Here is a 22,878-nt window from a genome sequence, read left to right as displayed (position 1 = left end):
GGTACACGTAGGAATCGTACATGGGAACAGCACTTGCATGCATGTTCCTCAGCTGTTCGGGAAGATTTCATGATCTAGCAAGGCAAAGCGGCGCATTACGACAATAGACGTCCTGCAGTTCAAGTGACGAACGCATCTCTCAGCCACCGTGGTGGACCTTCAAAGCCAGCAGAAATTTTGTTCAGCAATGTAGCACTGTTGAATTACCAAACAACACGCGCTCGACATTCTTGAAACGGGCCATCGGGCCTCACACATTACGTAGAGAGATAGTCGTACCAAATTTTGGCGACTGAAGGCCTATAGCTACACGTACGCTTTCCGGCGTCCGCGCGTTTACGCATACGCACATGGTGCGGGACAAATCGTTCGCTTCGAAGCACGGCGCGAGCACACATCTCTTCTCCAGACAAATATGGGTGCCACAAAAGTACGAGACAATGTCTTCCAAGGCGAAAATAGTGAGCCAAGTGGGTGCGCGCTGGCGCACGTCTTGTATAGTTCAAACCGCCCCATTTCTACCAAGGCGCGGCTTAGGGAATAGGCGTGGGAGCTAGCTTTCGCGCACTGGCAAATGTACACCCGCCGACAAAACGTTCACGGACCACGCGATCTCCAAAAACGTTCAATTCCGGAGAAGCCTGAGGCAGTAGCCAGAAAAACTGTATATGACAATATCGTTAGATCATTCTGGTCGAGGCCCGAAATTCAAATACCAGACTGCGTTGTGAGGTTGCGGACATACTCAGATCTTTTTTTTCTCAGATCTTGTGCCCCGCAATATTTTGTCGCCGGGAGTACGCGTAGTCTGGCCTTAACACATCCCACATTTTCTACCGTCATCGTTGGCTAGAAGATGTGTGCACTCCGAGAGAGAAAATTTGCCTGGAGGGTCCATATAATCGCTGTCGCAATAAAAAATCACATGTCTCATGGCAACCCAGTATTTCTAAGCCCATCCTCCAAATGCCTACTTCAACGCGATCCCTTGTACGATCTCTATGATGCAGTTTGTTCATAGAGTTCACGGGTGAAATATTTCAATGAGCAAGACACTTCTTTATTGAACTGGAGCTATGTATTGACGGACATATCGATCTGCACACACCACTAATAATAGGTAGCGTGAATCGACAAACCAAAAGTGTTTTGTCACATGTTTTTGTCTTCCGTTTCGACTGTTCGCGCCGCAACATTTACATATGAAATGGACACGCTGAGAAACCAAAATTATATGGAAGTGTGCTTAATCGAAGAAGCGCGGTCGCCAGACCCTATGTTTCGTAGTTGCAATGCAGACAATGAGAGCAACGCTAAAAAGTAACAAAAAAAGCAACAACAGCACAAGTTAAGCGCTCAACGTAATTGCATTCTTATTCATTTCACTGTTCGCACGGAGTTCTTTGTGAGTGTGAGCGCAGGCCTCCAAGTGTCTACTTCAACACGATACCTTCTACGATCGCTATGATGCAGCTTGTTAAAGCTCGCACAGGTTCACACATATGGTTTGATTTTTAGTTCGCACCCGGCTCTTAGTTCAGAACTTCCTGTCTTTTGACGTCCACCCCTCCTTCCTGTCCGTCCTGTCTTGTATCTTTCTATAAGCCATTTCGTAGGTCCTGGCAGTTCTTGTTTCGTCGCTGAGTGTGTCCATAAATATTCTTTCTCGCCTTGGTCCTCGAGAAGCAAACAGTCATGTCAGTTCGAATTTGGCGCGAAGGATGTCTTGGAAGCTTCCTCATTCTTTGTCATAATACCACCTGCAGGATGGTAAGACGAGCCATATTTCTTAGCTTTCGACGAGAAAACTTGCCGGTAAGCCATGTTTCTCTTGCATATTTCTGGTAATCACCTGGCACGTATCTCGACAGTTCATCGATGCTAGAATTTGTTCACTTCAGTCCTGAACCTTTTAAGCCCTCTCCTTGTTAGCCGAGATTCCGCTTCATGTACTGGTACGCATGTTATTTATTTTAGTTTCAATTTCCCATCCTAGAAATACATGCCAATGAATGTGTCCCAAAAAGACTGTCATACGTTGTTATCGAGCAAAGTTCCTTGCATAGTTCCTTCAACAGATGGAACTTGCGTCATGCGGCAGTGGAACAGGATTGTATAAAATGTATCATGGGGCGCTTGGCTACGCTGTATTTGAAGAGAAGCAGCTTGCTTGCTTTATTAAAATTATTATTTATTAGTTTTCTTCTTATTATTTTTATTATTTAACATTATTTATTAGAACGAAGGAAGACGAAGTGATTCTGTGATAGAAAGCTTGTACTTTTGTCTCCGCTTTTTCGCTTTGTTTCCCTGCATTTCTGGGAGCTGCCGCTCCCTCCTTGCGGCATTGGATGAAGAGATCTGCGAGGACTTTCCTGATGTGCAGCCGTCAGGTCGGCTAGCGTCCAAGAAACTTGCAAGTGCGTCAAGCGATACAGACAGCGAGGCCACTGAGATATGTTCCGACAGCTTCGACTCGTCGGACGATGACGTTCACGTCGTCGTGAGTAGATCAGCGAAAAGAAGACTACTGTACGCATCTTCGTTGCCATGTGCTTCTACCATGAAGAGCGCACCGCTGCGCTGGCCGCACACTGTGCTCTTTATGCCCGTGGACGAGGCGACCAATTTGCGGGTCCTCAACAGGCAGGTCCTCTCTTCGTTACTCGAGAGAATCGCAACAAATGAGGTTAAAGAAGTGCGAACAAACTCGCAGAAAATGTCCTGGCAGTTGATGTCTTACATCGCAGCGCCCTACAAGACCAGCGTAATATAACTGATATCGACAATGTACAGGTGCGATCAATGATCCCTACAGGCGGCGATGGTACTGCGGGCGTCATTAATGACGTCGACGTTGCCATCCCTAATGCCAACGACAAAAGGCAATTTCCTTACAAGAATTTTCATACTGGGAATCACGCGCTGTGTGAAGATTTTTTTTGACGGAGACAGCCTTCCTTCCCACGTCAAAGTAGGACATGTCCGCCATCCAGTACGACCATTCTTACCGAAGCCCCTCCAGTGTTTCAAGTGTTGCAAGATTGACCACATGAAGGGTGTCTGCGTGAACAGCGTCGTGTGCCCGTGGCCCTCTGAGTCCCATTCGGAAGACACCCGCAGCACATATGTTCTAAAGCGCCCTAACTGCAGTGGTCCTCACAAGGCCTCATCAAAGGATAGCCCGCGGGTGCGGAAGGAATTCGCTATTCTAAAACGAATGGTGCGGGACAATTCAACGCATCGAGAGGCTGCTGCCGCTGTTCGGCGACGTCGGTATCGACACCGAGAACGTTCACGAAATTCCGAAACTGCAGATAGGTATACACGCCAGCTACCGTCAGAAGGACTGCCGCATCAGCGCACTGCGCCACCACGACAGATACAAGGAAAGCAAACAAAGCGGAGAGTCTCACCCGTCCTGAAGCATGGCCTGAGCTACCGAGGGCCCAACTCCCTGCTAAGTTACCTCAAAACGCACATACTTCGACGGCTTCGGCAAATGTTGCAGCGACGCTGGCTGATGATCTCCAGGTCATCAACACTCTGCGGTCGCTCACGAATGCCATTCTCGTTATACTTACCACCATGAAGTCTTCGTCTGCGCAAAGCGCGCTACAGGAGCTGGACGCTTTGAGTCCAGTACTTGCAGCACTTGGTTAAAATCATGGCTCTCCAGAAGCCGTCGTTTCGTGACGAGGTCCAGAACGCGTCGATATTTCAGTGGAACGCCAAAAGACTGAAGGCACGCATGTCGGACTTTCGGCAGTTTGGGTTCACGAATAAGTTCCCAGTCATTGTTATCTGCGAGCCTCTATCAGATAACACCAGACTGTCCGGGTATGAGTGTTTCATGCCCGCCACCCACGGAGAATGCAGCAAGATCATCGTATTCATGCGATGTGATCTTACGTGTGTCTATCATCCAGTGTCACCTGACCAAGAAAACCAATACGTATGTCTGACAGTGAAGAAAGGCAAGCGCACTTTCACATTAATTGGAGCCTACATATCGCCCTCAAGTCGGTTGGACTGCGAGAGATTACGGCGAATCACGATGACTCCGCAGCCTTTGGTGATTACTGGAGATTTTAATGTCCACCACCATCTCTGGGGAAGTTCTAAGATAAACTCGAGAGGCAGAAGATTAGTGTCATTTGCCTACGAACAGGAACTGCGCTTGTTAAATGACGGAAGCCCCACCTCTCTGCGTGGAACTGCCTACTGTAGTGGCCTGCACCTCACCTTTGTTTCATGCTCGTTCACTAGAAAGGTCAGGTGGTCGCCGGATATTGAAACGCGGGGAAGTGACCACCTACCCACTTATCTTAGGGTTGAAGGGTTGAAGGACTTCAGGTTAGACGGTGTCACACAATGTGTCGACTGGCCAATGTTCAAGTCAATTGTCGAAGACTGCTGTCGTGATGACTTGTCCTCTAGCCCAGAAGACATCATAAAGGGTGCCCTAGAGGCTACGAAACATTTGTTTCTGAGAACGTACGCACGCACGGAATACGACATTGAGCCAGAGAAGCTTCGTGCAATTCGTCAACGTGTTGGGCTGCTGAGCACGAGGTCGCGGGATCGAATCCCGGCCACGGCGGGCGCATTTCGATGGGGGCGAAATGCGAAAACACCCGTGTACTTAGATTTATATGCACGTTAAAGAACCCCAGGTGGTCGAAATTTCCGGAGTCCTCCACTACGGCATGCCTCATAATCAGAAAGTGGTTTTGGCACGTAAAACCCCATAATTTTTTTTTCATTTCGTCATCGTGCAGGGCGAAGATACAGGCGCACGAAGGCTCTACGTGACTTGAGGTTGGCCAGAAGAACTCAAAAGAAAATTCAGCGTCGCATGGAGAAACTTCCATCGGAAAGATGGAAGTCATTCTGCGAATATTTGGATCCACAAAATCCTTTGTCTCACATACGGAGAACTGTTCGTGGTCTCCGTGGAACCCCTTTGGCCCTTCACCAACGATGCAGCGAGATTGACGTAGCGGAAGCTTTCTGCAGGAGCATTGCTGGCGAAACTAGTTCCACTGGGACATCGACGCTCCACCACTCACCGATTTCACGCGACCCCCGCATGCATAGTCCTTTCTCCATGGACGAGCTCGAAGCTGCACTGGCGCTGTGCAAGCGTTCATCTTCACCAGGACCCGACGGTATAACCTACCGTGCCCTATGTAATCTTGGCGAAGAGGCTCGGAAAGTGTTCCTGCTCTTGTTCAACAGCTCCTGGCAGACAGGTACGGTTCCCCAGGAATGGAAGACCAGTCGCCTAATTCCACTTCTCAAGCCTGGCAAGTCGCCTGTAGACATTGCATCATACCGACCAATTGCGCTTGGCAGTTGCATCGGAAAACTAATGGAAAGGATGGTCCTGGCACGGCTAGAATGGTACCTCGAACATAACCAGGCATAGCCCGATGCGGTGGCCGGTTTCAGGCGTGGCCGTTCTTCCATAGACAACGTTATCGACTTGGTGACGTACGTCGAGCACCAGAAGTCCTGCAAAAGATTATGTGCTGCCCTGTTTTTGGATGTAAAAGAAGCGTACGATAACGTAACGCACGAAGCGATTTTCAATGCGTTAGAGGAATTAGGACTTGGCGGCAAAGTCTGTTTCTGGATAAGAAGCTATCTACATAAGAGATGCTTTTTCGTACTTACCGAGGATGGCTAGACCTCCCACCATTACAGTAACCGTGGGGTGCCTCAGGGTGGAGTACTCAGCCCAACGCTCTTCAGTCTAACACTCATTGGACTTGCCGATATCCTGCCAGGGACCGTTAGGCTCTCCATCTAGGCCGACGACATTTGCATTTGGACGTCGCCTGTGATGCGACAGCAGCTTCGCGTGCGGCTTCAGAAGTCACCCACTTTAACACCATCCTACCTTCAAGATCAAGGACTTCATATATAATACGAAAAGTGCGCAGTCGTGGCATTTATCAGGAAATCAATGTCTCCATACGTGATATCCGTCAACAGACAACTGATCTCGTACAGCACGAGTCAAAGATTTTTGGGGGTGGTCATTGACAAAAATCTCTCCTGGACCCCTCATGTGAATTATGTGAAAAAACGCCTGACAGGAGTCTGCCATATGTCTAAGTTCCTTGCCGGAATGTCCTGGGGAGTGCCAATGCACTCTATCCTGCAACGGTACAGGGTCCTCTTTATTGTATTCCTGCGGTACAGCCTACCGGTCATGTCCAATACCTCAAGAAGTAACCTGAATATAATCCAAAGCCCTCAATATATGTCTTTGTCTACCACGGAGTGCGTCGACGACTGAAGTTATTGCAGTCGCTCAAGATTCCACTATTAAAACGCACATTAGCATTGAAACAATGCGTGTGCACATAAGACACTTCGCCCGTACCTCTACCCACCACCTAGCAAGTCTCCCAGTAGATAGGCCCCACACGACATTCAGTGCGACTCTCTTCGTGCACCGTGCCTCTTTCAGGTCAGGTTACACACCTGCAGCAAGGCCTTCCATTCCTCCATGGTGTATGCGCCGTACTCAAGTGAACCTTACGATTCCAGGACTTTAGAAAAAGTCGGACTTGCCATAATCAGCGCTCAAGCAACTAACTTTACTTCTCTTGTACGAGAAATATAGGGACTGCACACACGTCTACACTGATGGATCAGCTACGTCAACGAGTTCCGGTGGCGCTGTAGTTATACCAGCAATGAGAATAACCAAGCGGTTCAAGACTTCCCTTGTCACTACGTCTACAGCTGCAGAGCTCGCGGCTCTCTGCGACGCGCTTCAAGTGATAAATGCTGAAAATCCTAGAAAATGGGAAGTCTTCTGTGATTCAAGGCCGGCCTTGCAATGTGTGCAGTCATTTCTCCGACATGGAACTCACGATCAGCTCACGTGCGAAATCGCGGAACTTGTCCATCACTTAAGAGAAAAAGGCCATGATATCTCTTTTGAGTGGGTACCGGGTCATTGCGGTATCATTGGAAATGATGACGCCAATGAGGCAGCTCGGACGTCAAACCAAGAAGACCGCTGCGTCCCCATTCCTCTCTCAAGGACCGACGCCGCGACACAACTTGGCATTCTAGCACGCACAATCTCCTTAGCAGAGTGGAATACCGTACATTCAAGGCGCACAAGACTGCACAGACTAAACCCGTCACTTGAACTCAGACCTCCAGCCGATCTGCACCGACGTGAAGCGTCTCTCCTGTGTCGGTTATGACTTGGAGTTGCCTTCACGAATGCCTACTCAGCACTAATTGGAATGGCTGATAGTCCTGCATATGATGTTTGCTGATGCGAGGAGAACATTGACCACTTATTGTGCCATTGTCCTCAATTTCAAGCACAAGGACAATCTTTGTCCACCACATTGAGGAAATTAGATGATCGTCCTGTGAGTGAACAGACAATACTAGAGCACCGTCCCGACCGATCATTGGCTCAGAAGGCAGAGAAGGCACTTTTGTGTTTTCTCAAAACTTCTGGTTTGCGCGAGCGGCTTTTGCTCAAGAGGTGCCCGTACACGTATCTACACCCTCTCTTTCCCTTCTTTTTCTTCCCCTTCTCCCATCCCCCAGCGTAGGGTCACCAACCAGACTATTGACTGGTTAACATCCCGGCCTTCCTGTATTCTTCTCTTTCTCTCTCTCTCTCTCTCTTTTTCTCTCCATTATTTGTTATTTATTAGCTTGCTATGCTTTATTAAAATTGACTTTTTCGTCAGGAGGCACACAAACCGACACAGCGTAAGCATATATAAGGTACATACAGTGGAATTGCCGTTGATTTTATTGTTCGTTTCGTTACGCCGTTGTCTTGGTAGAGGCTTTAAACCGCATTGATTTTTCTCGACATATAAGTCCATTGGCAAAAGTAGATTTGCTATTGCTCGTGCTTTCCAATGTTGTATATTGAGGATAATTTGGCGGGCAAAATTCAAACAGAAGCGGGCCACGCAATTGTCACGCACGTTACGGTGCTTTCAAATGCTATTTATGAAGTTGGCGTTACTTATCAGATTTTCCTGCGTTGGGTCATACACTGTAAATATATATCCGAGTTCTTTGCTGGGTAAGACAACCGATGGTTTGCAAGCACGTGTTGAGCAAACACGTGTAATGAGCAAGGTAGCTCATACATGGCTAGGGGAGAAACGCGTCTGCGTGAGCAAACCGTCGGTTAGCTTAACGAGTAACGAGTTCCCTAGCCTTAACGAGTGCTTTAACGAGTGCCTGAGCGTTCGCTCTTTCGCCTTTTGGGTCTTGTTTGTTATTTTTTTTTCTTATTTCAAATTGCTTTCGTGTAAATCCTTCCGCGCATGTGTTAGTATTGGCATTTCTGTCAATAAATGTCGTCAGTTGAAAGTCAACGCTTGTCCCGCCTGGTTGCTTTTCGCCCCTATGTGCTTTTTTTTCGCGCTCTTTACTGTCAGTATGAATCACCTCCCAGCCCAAGTCGCCAACTTCAGAAGACTACGTGTTTAGTGGTCAAGAAACCACGGAGGTACTCACGGTTGAACTACTGGCTGTCCAAATGATGGTATACGGGGTGATCTTTATTAACTTTTATGGAAATTTCAAAAAAAGATCGGACGTTGCACGTGACATAATTCAAGTCCTTAATTGAGCTGAATTGTTCAGAGAGACGGACGCTACTTGCATGAGAAATTGAAATACATATTCAACTAATAAACAAACGTTGACTAAATAACTTTCTTATTTGCAGGTATTAAAATTCACGAATTGTAGCCGGTGAATTTGCAGACGTGTCCACTTGGTATGAGTGTATTGAACCAAATGTTCCGCAAACATTATGCAAGCAATGAAAACAATGCTTAAAGCTAACCAAAAGAAGATCGGCAACAACAAAGGCAGGACACTCAATGTGATTGTTGTTATTCAAGCCACTGTTCACTCGGTTTTTCTTGTCAGGCAGCGAATCTCTACTTTAATTCAATGCGATCCCTCCTATACGATCACAATGGTGCGATTTCTGCGTTCGCCAAAGCATCGCTTACAGTATTTACTTTTTCATTTCGCGCTTTGTTGTGCGTCAGCAACTTCCGTCTTCTGTCCTCTTTTCTCTCCTGTCTACCATCTATATCTCGATAATAAATTTCGTAGGTTCTAGCAGTTTTTGTTTAAAAATAGCATCGTCGCTGTGTATCTGCACATATATTCTGTGTTTTCCCTGTCGTTGAGAAGTAAACAACCCTCACAGATCGGATTTGGCGCGAAGGGTCTTTTGGAACATCTGCCATTATTTGACGTAATACCATCTGCGGGATTTTGGGGCGAGCCTTATCTCGACGCTTTTGATGGCGCAATTTTCCTTTGGAGAAATCTTCTATCATCTAAATATCACACGCCTCTGCAGCTCCTTCGTGTTGGAATCCGCTCACTTCACTTCTGAATCTCTGAAGCGCGGCTCTTGTTAGCCGAGGTCCCCTTTCATGTACCGGCAAGCATGTTATTTATGCTTCGTTCGCCTTTACTCCATAGTAATAGATGGAAATACGTCACGAAAAGGTCATCATACGTTATTATTGAACAATGTTCCTCGTACAATTCGCTGAAGAGATCACTGGAGCATTCTCGTTATAGACAAGTTTAATAGAGTGGTTTACACTGCTTCACAGCGATTGAGTACCATAAACTTGAAGAGCAGTTTTGTTTCCTTTATATTTAGATTGTTTTTTGTTGTTGTTGTTGCCAGCTGCCATGCAAACTGATGGCATGGTAAACAAAGGCTAAGATGGCTTCCTTGTTTGGTTTTTTTTCAAGTGAAGCTTTCTTTGCCTCTTCCTTCGACTTCCCTGCTGCTGATGCTGTTGCTGCTGTAACGCCGGCTATGTCAGTACGTAGTTGAGACGGACGCCGCTTACGTTGGCCACGTCGGGACGAGGTCGAGACGTGGCCATGTCACAAAAACATAAAATGCAGGCGCTGTTGGTGTTTAGCGTCATAACATTTGTTTATGAGCTGTGATTCGCATAACTCCGAGGAATAACTTTGTAAAGAATCTAAGACAATGTATGCGCCACGTGGAGGGCCTGCGCGGTGGTGGTTCAGAATGAATATTGCGACGCCCGCGGTGTCGACAATGTTTTTTTTTTTTTGCGGCATGAGGCCCTTAACGCTATCGCGTTAGTACACGACAGGAGAAGCTCCTGTTAAGATTTATGCCGCGACACCTCTTCACAGCGGCCTCTGGACGCCGTAACCGGGCGTGACCCCTCACAAATGCGGTGCATTAGCTGACGTGTTTGTCTCCGTGCTCACCCGCAACAGCAGCGACAGTACAGGGAGGAGGTGGGGAGAATATTAGTAAGGGAATAAAGAGAGAGAGAGAGAGAGAGTAGGTGGTTCTGGGTTGTAGCTACAACGCTACAACCCAGAATGGCGCCGAAGTGTGCACTTAATGGCGACGAGAGCAAAGCTCGCATAAAGCGTCGAGTGGAGTAGCCAGGGTAACATCCCGTCGCCACTGTCGTATGCCATCGATATATCACCGCCAAATAACGTCAATACAAAGCTTCGCTTACATCGATTCCCACAGCATATCTGCATATTTTTTTTCATTGAGCCTTCGCATGTGTAAAAGCTTTAGACTGCGTGGATATTTCTAGATATACAAGTACATCAAGCAACGTATATCTTCCTTGGTTCGCGGTTTTTGAGATTTTATGTTGAAAGTTATTGAAGGAGTAAAATTAAATGTACAGAAGGAGGATCACGCAAATACTAAGAACTTTACACTGCTTTAGCAAAGGAATTTATAAAATCAACATTACTTTTCAGGTTTGTCCGCATTGGCACAGATAGTGCAAATAGTAAGGTACGAATATTGAGCAACCCGCCGTGGTTGCTCAGTGGCTATGGTGTTAGGCTGCTGAGCACGAGGTCGCGGGATCGAATCCCGGCCACGGCGGCCGCATTTCAATGGGGGCGAAATGCGAAAACACCCGTGTACTTAGATTTAGGTGCACGTTAAAGAACCCCAGGTGGTCAAAATTTCCGGAGTCCTCCACTACGGCGTGCCTCATAATCAGAAAGTTGTTTTGGCACGTAAAACCCCATAATTTTTTAATATTGAGCAGACAACAGATGACATACCCAACATTTCCATAAGTTATCGTTTATCACTCAGCACCTTAGCCCACATAAAAGCAAACGAAATAGCAAGGAGAAAGTGCTTTTACATTTATACATGATCTCCGAGCTAAGACCATCTATTCATTCATCCACCCCTCCATCAATATGTGCGTCAAGTAGACGTTAGCTAAGTAATATAATTTTCCTGCCGCTTGCTTAGGTTTCAGAATTTGACTCATCTTGTTTCAGGAAAGCAACTGAGAAATTTAATGCTGTGAAAACTCAGGTGTAACTGCGTTGGTGAAAAGCAACGCGTGAAACAAGGATCCGTATATGACAGTGTACTCTGACACAATAGGCGCCAGCGCAAGCAGAAACAATTTGATATTTGATTCACCATCCATATCTTATGCGATAACTACTTTGTGTGCCCGTAAACTATGAATGACATATCACAAATGACTAGCTTCGCGGCAGCATACTGTTCTGTGTTAAAACCAGACTTAAGACAGCTGAGACATTGCCCTCATTTAGCACTGTTTTCTTTACCACATTGCAGCGGTAATTACAAGCAGCGACCATACCCGAGCGTAGTTCTCTGCGATGATAAAGGGTGTAGAGTATATTTTGCTGCTGTAGTTTTATAATTCTTCTCAGAAAATATCTTCCCTCTAGGCTCACTGAAGTTAGCTGCTTAAATAGGAAATTATGCCTGAAACGCATCAACAGAGGATACATGAGAGAAGCGATATGACCCGGCATGTCCGCTACTGAAAATGTAGTAACTGCAGCTACAAGACTTCGAGATGGCCTGTTGCCAAATCCCAACGACTGTCCTTGACTGTTAACTTGGATCCAAAAAATATCCTGGACCAATTGCAGCGGCTACATCCTTTATTTTTACAATTTGCACTGAATCTTTAGGTTCACGCTCATTTTGCAGCATGGTATGGCCGGCAAAATAAAAGAAGTGCTTGCAGTCCCTCCCCGCACACCTACCTCCACAAAAGTAGAAAATGTTTCGTGCCGTCTAGGCAAGCCGTGTTTCAACCAACCGGAAGTTTTGCCATTGATGATGGGCTTCTTGACAACTTCCGGTGATTTCAAACCATCTGAATCTGAACGGCTTGGACGTGCTCCTAGATGTCGTTGGCCTTGCGGTCGAGTTCAGATAATGCTAGAAGACAGCGCAGTAGTGCATTTATACTCTAATAATTTTCGTAATTCCTATTTAATAAGGTATTTCGGATAAAGATATGGTGCATCTGATGAACCTTTGAAATTCATATATCAGCGTTCTTAAAACATATTTCCTCCCAAGTTTCATTACCAGCGCTTTAACTTCCCGCTTACCTTTTAGCATTATTAGTCCACAACTTTTTTTTATGTGTGGCTAAATCCTCTGCAATTTCTTCTGAAAGAAAGCTCATCCGTAAGATTTGCACGCCCGCAGTTCACGTTGCTTAGCTAGAAGAAGGATACGCAGTTTCGCCAGTATATTTTCAATCAACAGTATGGATACACAAGTCTCCGATAAAAAAACGCAGTGCACTTTTTGTCACGTTAAAGAACACCATGATGTCAAAGTTAATCCTGAGTCCGCCACACGGCGTGCCTCATATTCTGATTGTGGTTCTGGCATATTTAATGCATGCGAGTTCATTCGTGTTTTACAGTCGTTAAATACATTTGTGTTTTCATTTCGGAACATATTGAGGCAAAGAATGAGAAACTGAAATAAGTGCACCGACTGGCAATGGGCCAGTACCGTGAGTGCCATCGCAGAAGGAGGGCAGCATGGGAACGCTGGCATGACGAGCGACAACTGAGCCAGCTGTGGAAGACGGCTATGAACGCGCGAGCAGTGGCTGCAAACGCGTTGGCTCGGTTAGGGAGAGAGGCGCCAACGAGCCAGCTATGCTAGAAAACGTCGATGAACGTGCGTGCACTGGCACGAGCCATTGCTGACGATGATAGTTTTTGCTCACACAGATTTGTTGACGGACCCGAAGAATGCTAGGCAACCTCGCCATAATCTGCTTCGCTGTAATAAAGATTTGGTCGTTAGCTGCGCTTGTCTGTTCCGTCCTTCCTTACGTGCGAGCCATTGCGCTAACATTTATTGCGATAGCAATTATATGGACGCTCCAGGGGCATTTTTTTTTGCCGTTGGCATCAAAGGACCCAAGGGCCATAACACCGTCGCCGCGCGTCGTAGGTTGTATGTTAGAGTGAAAGCACGTGAGGGAAGCCGACGATCGCGGCTCAATCTCGCGCGCGAAGGAGAAAGCGCGGTGCGAAAGGCCGTGGGGGTACCGTAGGCAAGGGGTGGGCAGTGTCGTGCTCCGGCGGCAGCTGCGCATTTCGCACTTCGCGACAGGGCGCAATGGGAACTGACGATCGCGGCTCGATCTCGCGCGCCATATACGGAGGAAAGCGGGGAGGCTGTGCGGAAAGGAGGGGGGGCAGCTTCGGCTCCCGCCAACAAGGGCGTAATTTGCAACGCCGCGCGCGGTCGCGCGCGCCGTATAATGAAAGGATCTGCGGGCGGCTGATATATTTGTGCGCGCTGTGTTCTCGTTGCTCTTGCGCTGAAGGGATAGACCACACGAACGTCACTTCGCTCGCTGCTGCTGCCGCGCTTGCTCACACAAGCGTCCTGCGTCCACCGCTTTGCAGCGAGTGACCACGCTCACAGAGTGTGATGTGTTCATGTATTATTGTTCGACCTCGCACTATGCTTGTTAATCAGTTCGCAAGTGAGTGATTCTAAGTTTGTAAGGTCCATAAAACTAGTATCCTTACTTCACATAGCTGTGTACTTAATTGCTATCGCAGCTTCGTCTTTCCAACAAAACTGCAACTTTTTTTCTGATTGAGCCATACTTCAAGTGGGCCAAATGCAATCGCTTCTCCAAATTATCTGATGAGTTGTGTCTAGCAAACCGCCTTCTTCTGTTTTGCTCGTATTTGTGTTTGGGGCCAATAGCAAATACATCAGAACAAAATTCAAACTCACGTTATTTTGTGCTTTCTTTTTTTTTCTTACAAAGCTTCTGCTCTGGGCAGCCACTGCGCATATCACGAGGTGTGCGTGTACTCCGTGGCCCACTCGTCCTGTCAGAACAGCAAGTGCCGCTGCATTGAAGGTCATGAGCCCGACGCTGAATCCAGAAAGTGCACACCAAGTGAGTAGTGAGCATTCACTGAAGTGTTCGCGTATTTAACCGGAAGAGATATACGCGTGCGTGCCTGTCAGCAGTCATCTCAGGTTGCTGTTGAAAAGAAGTTTTTCCTCTGAGGTCCTACCAAATTTATTGGAGTTAAGAAGTGGTTGTGGATGACAACCACAAAACCAATTTTAGTATTACATAGTAAATACAAAATTCTAGGTACATACGAACTGTTTCTTGGGAGCGGATATTTCATGTAGGTTCTCAACTGTTTCTACGCAAAAGACATTTTAAATAATAACGCTGAAAAATCTCGCACGCAGAAATCAAATTTCAAGCTTACGGTTCTGTTACTTAGCAGAAACACATTCGCGCGAGCGCACAACACAGACGATAGCAAAGTACTGGGAAATGCAAACATTAGAATACATATGGGGGACAAAAAAAAAAGTATGCAACGCAATGCTATATATAGAGAATACTTAAATTAGTAATTGGCGATGAGGACCTTTGCAGAACTCGTGGAAAGTAATAATTTGCTCTGTAATATATCTTTTGCGAAATCGGCAAGAACTTATTTTCCCAGCACGGAGGGAAGAATAAACGTTGCTGAACTTCCAATTGAACTTTTATTTACCTTCACAAGGTATATAAGAGGACTGATGAGGAAAACAAACAATAAAGTCATTCATGTATCTACATTTGCTGTGGTTCAATTTTGGTGCGAGGATGTTCTTGTTCCCGGCCATTTTAGTGCAAACAGTGTGTATGCAGCCCGGTGTTTAAGCGTTCAGGTATCATTTGTAAGATGCAAGATACAGTGGCACGAGAAATATTAGAATTATGCCTTCATTGTCGAATAAGTTGGGGAAGAGAGAGAGAGAAACAACTTTACTGGTCCATTATGAAATGAAACGCGTTAAGCGCCTGATGGGGTGGGAACATTACATCAGCGCTCCGGCTGTTACGCTGACAAACAAGTAAAATGAATGTTTTAGCATTCTGATCGGAGGACTGCGAATTCAGTTTTCAGACTTCAGACTTCGATGCAGATTTCCTGTGTGTTCTTGTCATCAGTCCAATGTAAATAAACATTTAGTTCGTAGTTCACAAATTCAGCCTGTTCTTTGCGCGTTGTCACTATAAATGTCCACCAATTTGCCGCACACTAGCAACCAGTATCTCAGCTGAGAAGCCGTGTAAAATGTTAATTTTCTTTCCGTACAGCCTTACATAGTAATACGTGTTGTCTTTTATTCCGAATATTGTGCAGTGTTCAGAAACTCCCATAAACAACGTTTTCTGAACAAAAGTTCTGCCTCGAGCATTCGGCAGAATTTATCTTTCTCTCCTAAATGAAAACAGTTTTATTCTAATAAGTTGACCGATTGCCTAATGAGATAATTTGTGTGCTTTTGACTACCACAGGCTTAACAGCACTAATTAAGAGGTAGCCTTCACTCCTCAATTTCTTGCGAGGGGCACACTATGGTTCATAGCAATAGGCATTTCAACTAGCTTGTTTCGCACTCTGTGGAGTGAGAGAGCAAAAAGGACTCAGGCTGCTGATACTTCGCTCCATTGTACCTCGCTGAAACAAAACGCCTACCATCTGTATTAAACCAGCAGTGGCACTGCTAAAATATTAAACACCGTATGCGTCTATGTGCCGCGTTGGATTACTTAAATTTGCCAGTGATTGTCAAGCCGTAAGCTCGATTTTAAGGTGTGGTGACCAGATCCAGATGGACTCGGACTTTACAAACTGCCGTCGATCGAGTATCGCAAGAATTTAGAAAGAAAATAAAGGCACCAAATTGGAGCCCCAAGCACTATACTGCGTCGCATTTCGCATAGCTCTTGGGTTTCTGTGTAATGGTGAATCCGCTTAATCAATTGGCGCAATCATCTCTATGCCTTGACGTGGAATTTCCTTTCTTACAAAGCGTATGTTGCGTGTGCGCTTTTGCAAGAAACTGTTAAAGCAGACAGCAGGTGCATCATGCCCCCAACTCATCATACACGCGTCAGGCGAAACGTATAGCGCACGAGATAGGACGCGTGGTTAAAGTAAAAAAAATGACCAATCTTTCCCCTACCGGAAAATGGGGGTCAGCGATCGCTTGTCCTCCGTGCACCTGACCTTCGTCACGATTAAGAAGCCCACAGTAATGGTGCCGGATTAATTCGGCCTACAGCTCCCTCAGCTCGGGATCTCCTTCTCGTCGCTGTCGGATTGTCTGGGCTCAGGTGGCTCTAACGGCTGGATCGGCGCGCCGACGGCGAACCGTTTCGCGGGCGAGTTCTCGCCGACGCTCGTCGAAGGCTTCCAGTTCTTCTGGGGAACGCACAACGCGTGGTCGTCCTATCCGTTTTCCGAGAATAAACTGAACGGAAACAAAGCGTTCACAGCGCACGCCAAACCCTATCCTGCCCTTTTCCTCCCCGTAAGATGCGAAACCGCTCTGATTGGTTGCGCGCGTGGCGTGAGCGCGCCCCTGTGCAGCTGGTATCCTTGCTCATGACTCAAGCTCCAGCGCTGATGCAGCTGTCAACTCATCAAAGCGCCTTTTTCCGCGTCTGCTCTGCTTTGGGAGCAACTGGGATTTTTTTTTTGCCTGACCTCAATGCCACTGAAACTTGTGAGTGAATACAAGTTTCGCTTGAAAATAGAAGTGAGGTTGGAATTGCCCACGCGGATTTCTGTACGCGAATAGATGTTCAAAATGAAAACAGAATCTATTTTCTCTTCCTGTGCTGCTTCAGGTGATGTTTCTAAAGAAACGTGTCTATACGTGCATATTTAAGAGACGTAAACCGTATATACGTATACGAGAATTTGAAAAGTTGTTGCGAGATATATAAGGCGAAAAAGAATAAAAAGCCACAACTTTGGTGCGTAGCAACCAGCGAAATAGTAAAAGGATAATAAGTGCAGAAGCACATATTAGCAGCAGTACCTTGGGTAGACCTTGGGGGTGCTATTTTACACATTGCCTGTTGTGCAAATTAAATCCTCCTGCTTTAAATTCCTTCAACTCAAGAATATAAAATGAAGTATTTGCCGTGGCGGAACACAGGTATTGGTCGACAACACAGAAAACACGCTTTCAAATTGTACATGTCGCACCTCCTAATGAAATACTTTGAATCAATAAATCTTGCTACCTTCACTCCATGTAACAACAGTTCTCAAACGAACCGATTTCTTGGAACAGAGCGTGAGCTCTGTGAACATAGAGAAATGTCGCATGTATTGGCATTATTGATTTGTTTCACAGCATCCACCTACTTAAAGCATCGTGCGACTCTAGGCTTCGTGCCGTTCAAAGCGCTACGGAGGTCAGCACGTCCTGCTCTATAAAGACAAGTGAACAAACGTTGAAAAATCGTATATATTGTCACGATTTGTGTCTCGGTATTGATCTCAGAAAGCAAATAATCTGTATGCTCAGGCGCGCATAGAAAAGTTCTAGCCGTCGAAAGTCGAAATGCGTGGGTCACCTTACGTTTGTACAATGGAAAGTTTGAGCCGGACCGGTGTTCACAGAGCAGCCCTTCTGTTTAGGACTTTGTGGAGACCTCACTGCATCTATCTGAATAAGTTTGCCATTGCCCAGGTCTTCAAATTTCTCTGCGGGAAAAACTCGGGTGCACCAGTTCATTCCATGATGCAGCTTTACAGGGTACTGTTTCTCGGACTTCTACGTTACAGTCTACCAGTGCTGTCAAATGCATGCAAGACAAACTTTCGCGCTTTGGAGAGCATACAAGGCCGAGGCCTACACTTGTGTTTAGGGCTGCCTCGGTGCACCTCAACAGCAGAAACAATTGCCATCGCGGGAGACCATGCGATCCAGACACATGTATCTGTCAACTCTCTCAGAGCGCACATTCGCCATCTGTCAAGGATCCTGGACCATCATTTGGCCTCCCTACCAGCTGAGAAACCTCAGGCGACCTTTTCAAGAGTGATTAGCACTCATCAAGAGTGCATACCGTAATCTTTTACACCGGCGGCGAAGGCTTCATCTCCCCTGTGGGGCCTGCGACAGCATCAAGTGAATTTTGCTAATCCTAGTATTACACAAAATTCCAATCATCCATCGCCGGCTCTGAAGGAACTTACGCTACTGTTACAGCACCTGGCGTATCATGACCTCATAAATACATATATATATATAAATAAATATATATATATTATATATATATATAATATATATATAATATATATATAATATAATATATATATATATATATATATATATATATATATATATATATATATATATATATATAATATACCCATGGTTCAACCTCAACTACCAGCTCAACTGCCGCATTCGTCGTTCCAGCTTAGCAGGTTACAGTTAAATTCAAATTGTCACATATGACTACTTCTACGCTGGCAGAACTTGCAGCTCTCCATGCCACTATTATGTACGTCACGGAAGAGCCAACAGAGAAATGGGTCGTATTTTGTGATTCTAAGGCTGCTCTTCACAGTATAAAATCTGCATTACATCACAGAACTTACGAGCAGGTGATAACTGACATCAGGGAAGTGAACCAGCATGCTCTGGAAAGAGGGCACAACATTATATTTCAATGAATTCCTGCTCACTGTGGCATCGTCGGCCACAACCTAGCTGGCAAGGCTGCCCGGTCTGCCCTCGAAGATAACTAGCTGCGTCCTACACCTTTGGCGACGTCGGACGTTGCCAGGGAACTTCGCCTACTTGCACGCAAAAAGTCGCAAGATCTCTGGAGTTCAAATACCTTCAATTGCCGACTGCATAAACTGGACTGCCATCTAGCCTCTCCCGTGGCAAAACAACCTTGCTGTACCGCTTGTTGCTGGGAGAGGTGCTCACGAAAGCATACTCCTATCTTTTACGAATGACCGAGAGCCCGATGTGCGACTCCTGTGCTTGCGAGGAAACCATCCAGCACCTATCGTGTACCTGCCCTCGCTGCGATGTCCAACGCCTCTCTCTGCGGGCAACTTTACACCGTCTGGAATCAAGACCGTTCAGGGAGTCAAAGATAAGGGCACAGTGGCCACACCCGTCACTGGCCCGAAAATCGTTTCGTGCACTAGTACAATATTTGAGGTGCACCGGCTTAAAGGGACACTAAAGCGATACAATAAATCAGTTTAGACTAATGCAGCATTGTTTGAGAACCCTGCAGGCCGTCATTTCAAAAAGGTAGTTTGTTTATTAGATGAGTAAATTAAGTGCCAAGTACCAGTATTTGAATTTCGCTCCGAAATCCCAGCGCCGGTACGTCAGCGTGACGTCACGGATTCCAAAGTATGTTTTCGGATTTGGGCCGCATTGGCTGAATAAAGGTTCCCGAAGCTTGTCACGTTTGATATTTGGTTCCTTTCGAACAGAATGTAGTCAATCTGTGCCGCTATATACAATTACTGGCCCTAGAAGATGCCATCAGAATCCAAGACGCCACAGTCCCCAGGTGCGGGAACTTAAGTAGGCGTCGCCACCTGTATTTCGTTTTTGCGCTTTTTCTGGCTTACTAAACGTCTTAGCGTTGTAAGAGTGGTGTTTTTTGGGTTGTCGAACGGTTATTTACTGATGCAGAAGAAATCATTTTTCTCTTAAGTGTCCCTTTAAGAGACCATTTATAGTGTCCCTGTGTATAGTGTCTCTCCCACACACACTCCGTTCTTACTCGCTCCTTTTCTTCCTCTTTCTATTCCCCCTTCCCCCACCCCCAGTGTATGGTAGAAAACCGGGTGCTCTTCTGGTTGACCTCCCTGCCTTTCCTGTCCTTGCTTTCTCTCTTCCTTTCTTCCTGGATACCTTTGAAGTAGCAGAAGGCTAACACATACAAAAAAGTGCCTAAGTTCATTGTTGGACATTTTCTTCTCTTGATTAATTACAGTTTGACGCCTTTCTCTATAGAGCTAAAGCGTAGCGCCGTATACAAATCGCTTTGTCACGGTTATATCTTCCTAAAATTTGAGCAGGAGACATTGTATCTGTAGTACGAAGTATGAGCAAGGCTAATGTACAATCCTTGTTCGCGGTCCATGGCGTCGTCATTATCGTTTTATCAACGTTTCCTGATATTTCCACGACGCAGTGAACTGCATGGAGGACATTGTACTCTATTACTTTAGTACGAACCCATTAATTTGTCGGTAAAGGTGTAGCGTGCACATTAATCTCTGGTGATATTTGTATCAGTCAGAAGGTAACCTTCTCTTATTTTCAACTAAATATTAGCGCTTAAAGTTATCCTAAACTGTCTACCTTATAGGTCCCCTAAACAAGCCGTACTGCGCTATCTGTCGCAGACCATCTTAGTAAATGTGTTGAAGGGGAACAGCTGTGAGACGTGGATGCACGTTATCATTGGGAGAGCAATTATATGGACACTCCAGGCGCATTTGTGCCGTCGTGGTTGCCATCGCCGTCGCTGTCGGCAGTGCCGGGACGTTCCGTATAAATTCGAAGAGCGATAACATCGCCTTAGCGCACCGTGTGCTGTATGTGCGAGTGAACGCGTGCGAATGTGGACCGACGAAGGTGGCTCAATCAAGGACAGCCCCCTAATTTGGCTTAACCTAATTTCCAATGTGAACAGGAATCAGTTGGTGTATACTGTGTAGGTCTGCGGCACACGCGCGCCATAGCTCGAAATGCCTGATTCCAATTAATAAGTACCTTTCTTAGGCATCGAGGTTGCATTTTTGTGTAAGTATTACATTACCACGCTCGTCGTTTCACCGAAATGCAGTGTTAAACAAGCCCTTTAAATATTTTATGCGCATAGTGTACTATGGTGCGCGCTTTCCGTGGTGGGGAACTTGTGCTACTACAAATTTTAACAAATTTCTACCAAGGTTCCTGACTTCAATTAAATTAAATGTCTCAAATGGCCTGGACGAAGGTTAGCTTGCGGAGACACGCTACAAAAGGCTGTGCAGAGAGGAGCCACCTTTACACCGTTTACCATCCATTTTAAATATGTTAATAGAGAGTATATTGTGTAGCTGTTGAGCCTTCTCTTGCATTATATAGGATGTTTCTTGAGATATAGTTCGATATGATGCATTTCTGTCAAGAACCTTTTGGAAGTCTCATCTTTGAAACGAACGCGGCGAGTATGAATAAACCCCATACTTTTTGAACTTGTACAAGATGAATAACAATTCTTAAATTTGAGCTTTAGGAAAATCATGCCAATATAAAAAACTGACTATATGCAGAAAAAGGTGGTAAAGAAACTGTATGCAAGAAGAAAAGTTTGTTTGATCTCGAGTCTCAGTCTTGCTTTGTAGAATGGGACTATACGCGGTGGCGAACCAGTGGGGACGTACAGCACCTTCCTTCTTCTTCTTATTATGAGTTTTGATTCTTATCGTTACCTACGTTTAAATGCTTTCACCGTGGGGATAGCTTAAAAACAGCTGCATAGTGGTGGTGTCAGTCAATCATTGCTATTCATTCATATTATGATTTTCTCTTCTAACATCGCTAGATGCGTCCAAATTATGCTCACTAAGTACTGCAGAGCTTTGTGCGGTATATGCTGGAGTAAAATTTCGCGGATACGCCCACAGCAAGCTTTTTATCAGCAATAACTTTCTCCATTAATTTTAGAGGTTGCGTTTCCGGGTGATGGATGGAGTGACACGGCTTTTCTTCATCTTTTCTGTTTCGAGGACGAAACAGGAAAGAGCTGTGTTGATGACGACGCAGCTGTGTTGATGACGACGAATCGGCCACGACGGCATCACGACGACAGCTTGACAACAAATGCACGACCACCGTATAACGAAGACTGTATGACGACAGTCGGATGACGATATGACAGCGAACGTAGGGCGACCATGGTGTGACGACGACGGCATGGTGAGAGTCGGATAATGTACTTAGGATGACGACAAATGTATGACGATGACATAGTTACGACTACGGCACGACAACAGTACGTGGACAATTCGATATTAAGGATTGCAGCATGAGAAATGTGTGACAACGACAGCGTGAGGAAGATGGCATGAAACCAATGTATAACCATAATGAGGTGACGACGACGGCGTGACGGGAATCATATGATGAAGCTGGTGTGAACACTATGGAAAGACCGCCGCGGCAACACCACAAGAGTGTGACAATGAATGCATCACGAGTGTAAGACGACATTGGCGTGACGAAGATGACATGTCTAGAGTCGTATGACGAAGTTGCAATGACGACTATGCAATGACCACGACTGAATCACAACCATGAGTACGCATAGTGGCCCACAGTACTTGCTGAATTGGGTGGCGTGAAAGGGGTGACAATGAATTCATGGCAACATTTTGACGATCACAGCGTGACGACGACAGCTCAATGAGAGTCGGAGGATGAAGCTGAAATGACGGTGATGCAACGTCCACGACAGCATCACAATCACAAGCGCTTACCACGTGGCCTAAGCTATTAGACAACTTGATCTCCCATTAGACAACTTGATCCATTGGGCTAACGTCACAGGCGTGACGACGACGGCTTCATCATCATCGTCACCATGCTTGGCCTATACTTATGCCCCCTGCAGGACGAAGGCTTTTCGGAGCGAT

The 22,878-nt window shown here is 46.0% G+C and overlaps 1 protein-coding gene across 1 annotated transcript in view; it reads left to right on the top strand.

Annotated features, from left to right (window-relative positions):
* LOC142583635 (uncharacterized) overlaps positions 1-22,878 on the top strand; it is a 48,829-nt gene that overhangs the window by 8,950 nt on the left and 17,001 nt on the right. Inside the window, exon 4 of the mRNA XM_075694128.1 lies at positions 14,160-14,294. Coding sequence (XP_075550243.1) covers positions 14,160-14,294 — 135 coding nt within the window. The remainder of the gene's footprint in view (positions 1-14,159; positions 14,295-22,878) is intronic.

Source organism: Dermacentor variabilis, chromosome 5, assembly GCF_050947875.1.
Source record: "Dermacentor variabilis isolate Ectoservices chromosome 5, ASM5094787v1, whole genome shotgun sequence".
NCBI lineage: Eukaryota > Metazoa > Arthropoda > Arachnida > Ixodida > Ixodidae > Dermacentor > Dermacentor variabilis.
This window is presented reverse-complemented; position numbering and strand designations above follow the sequence as displayed.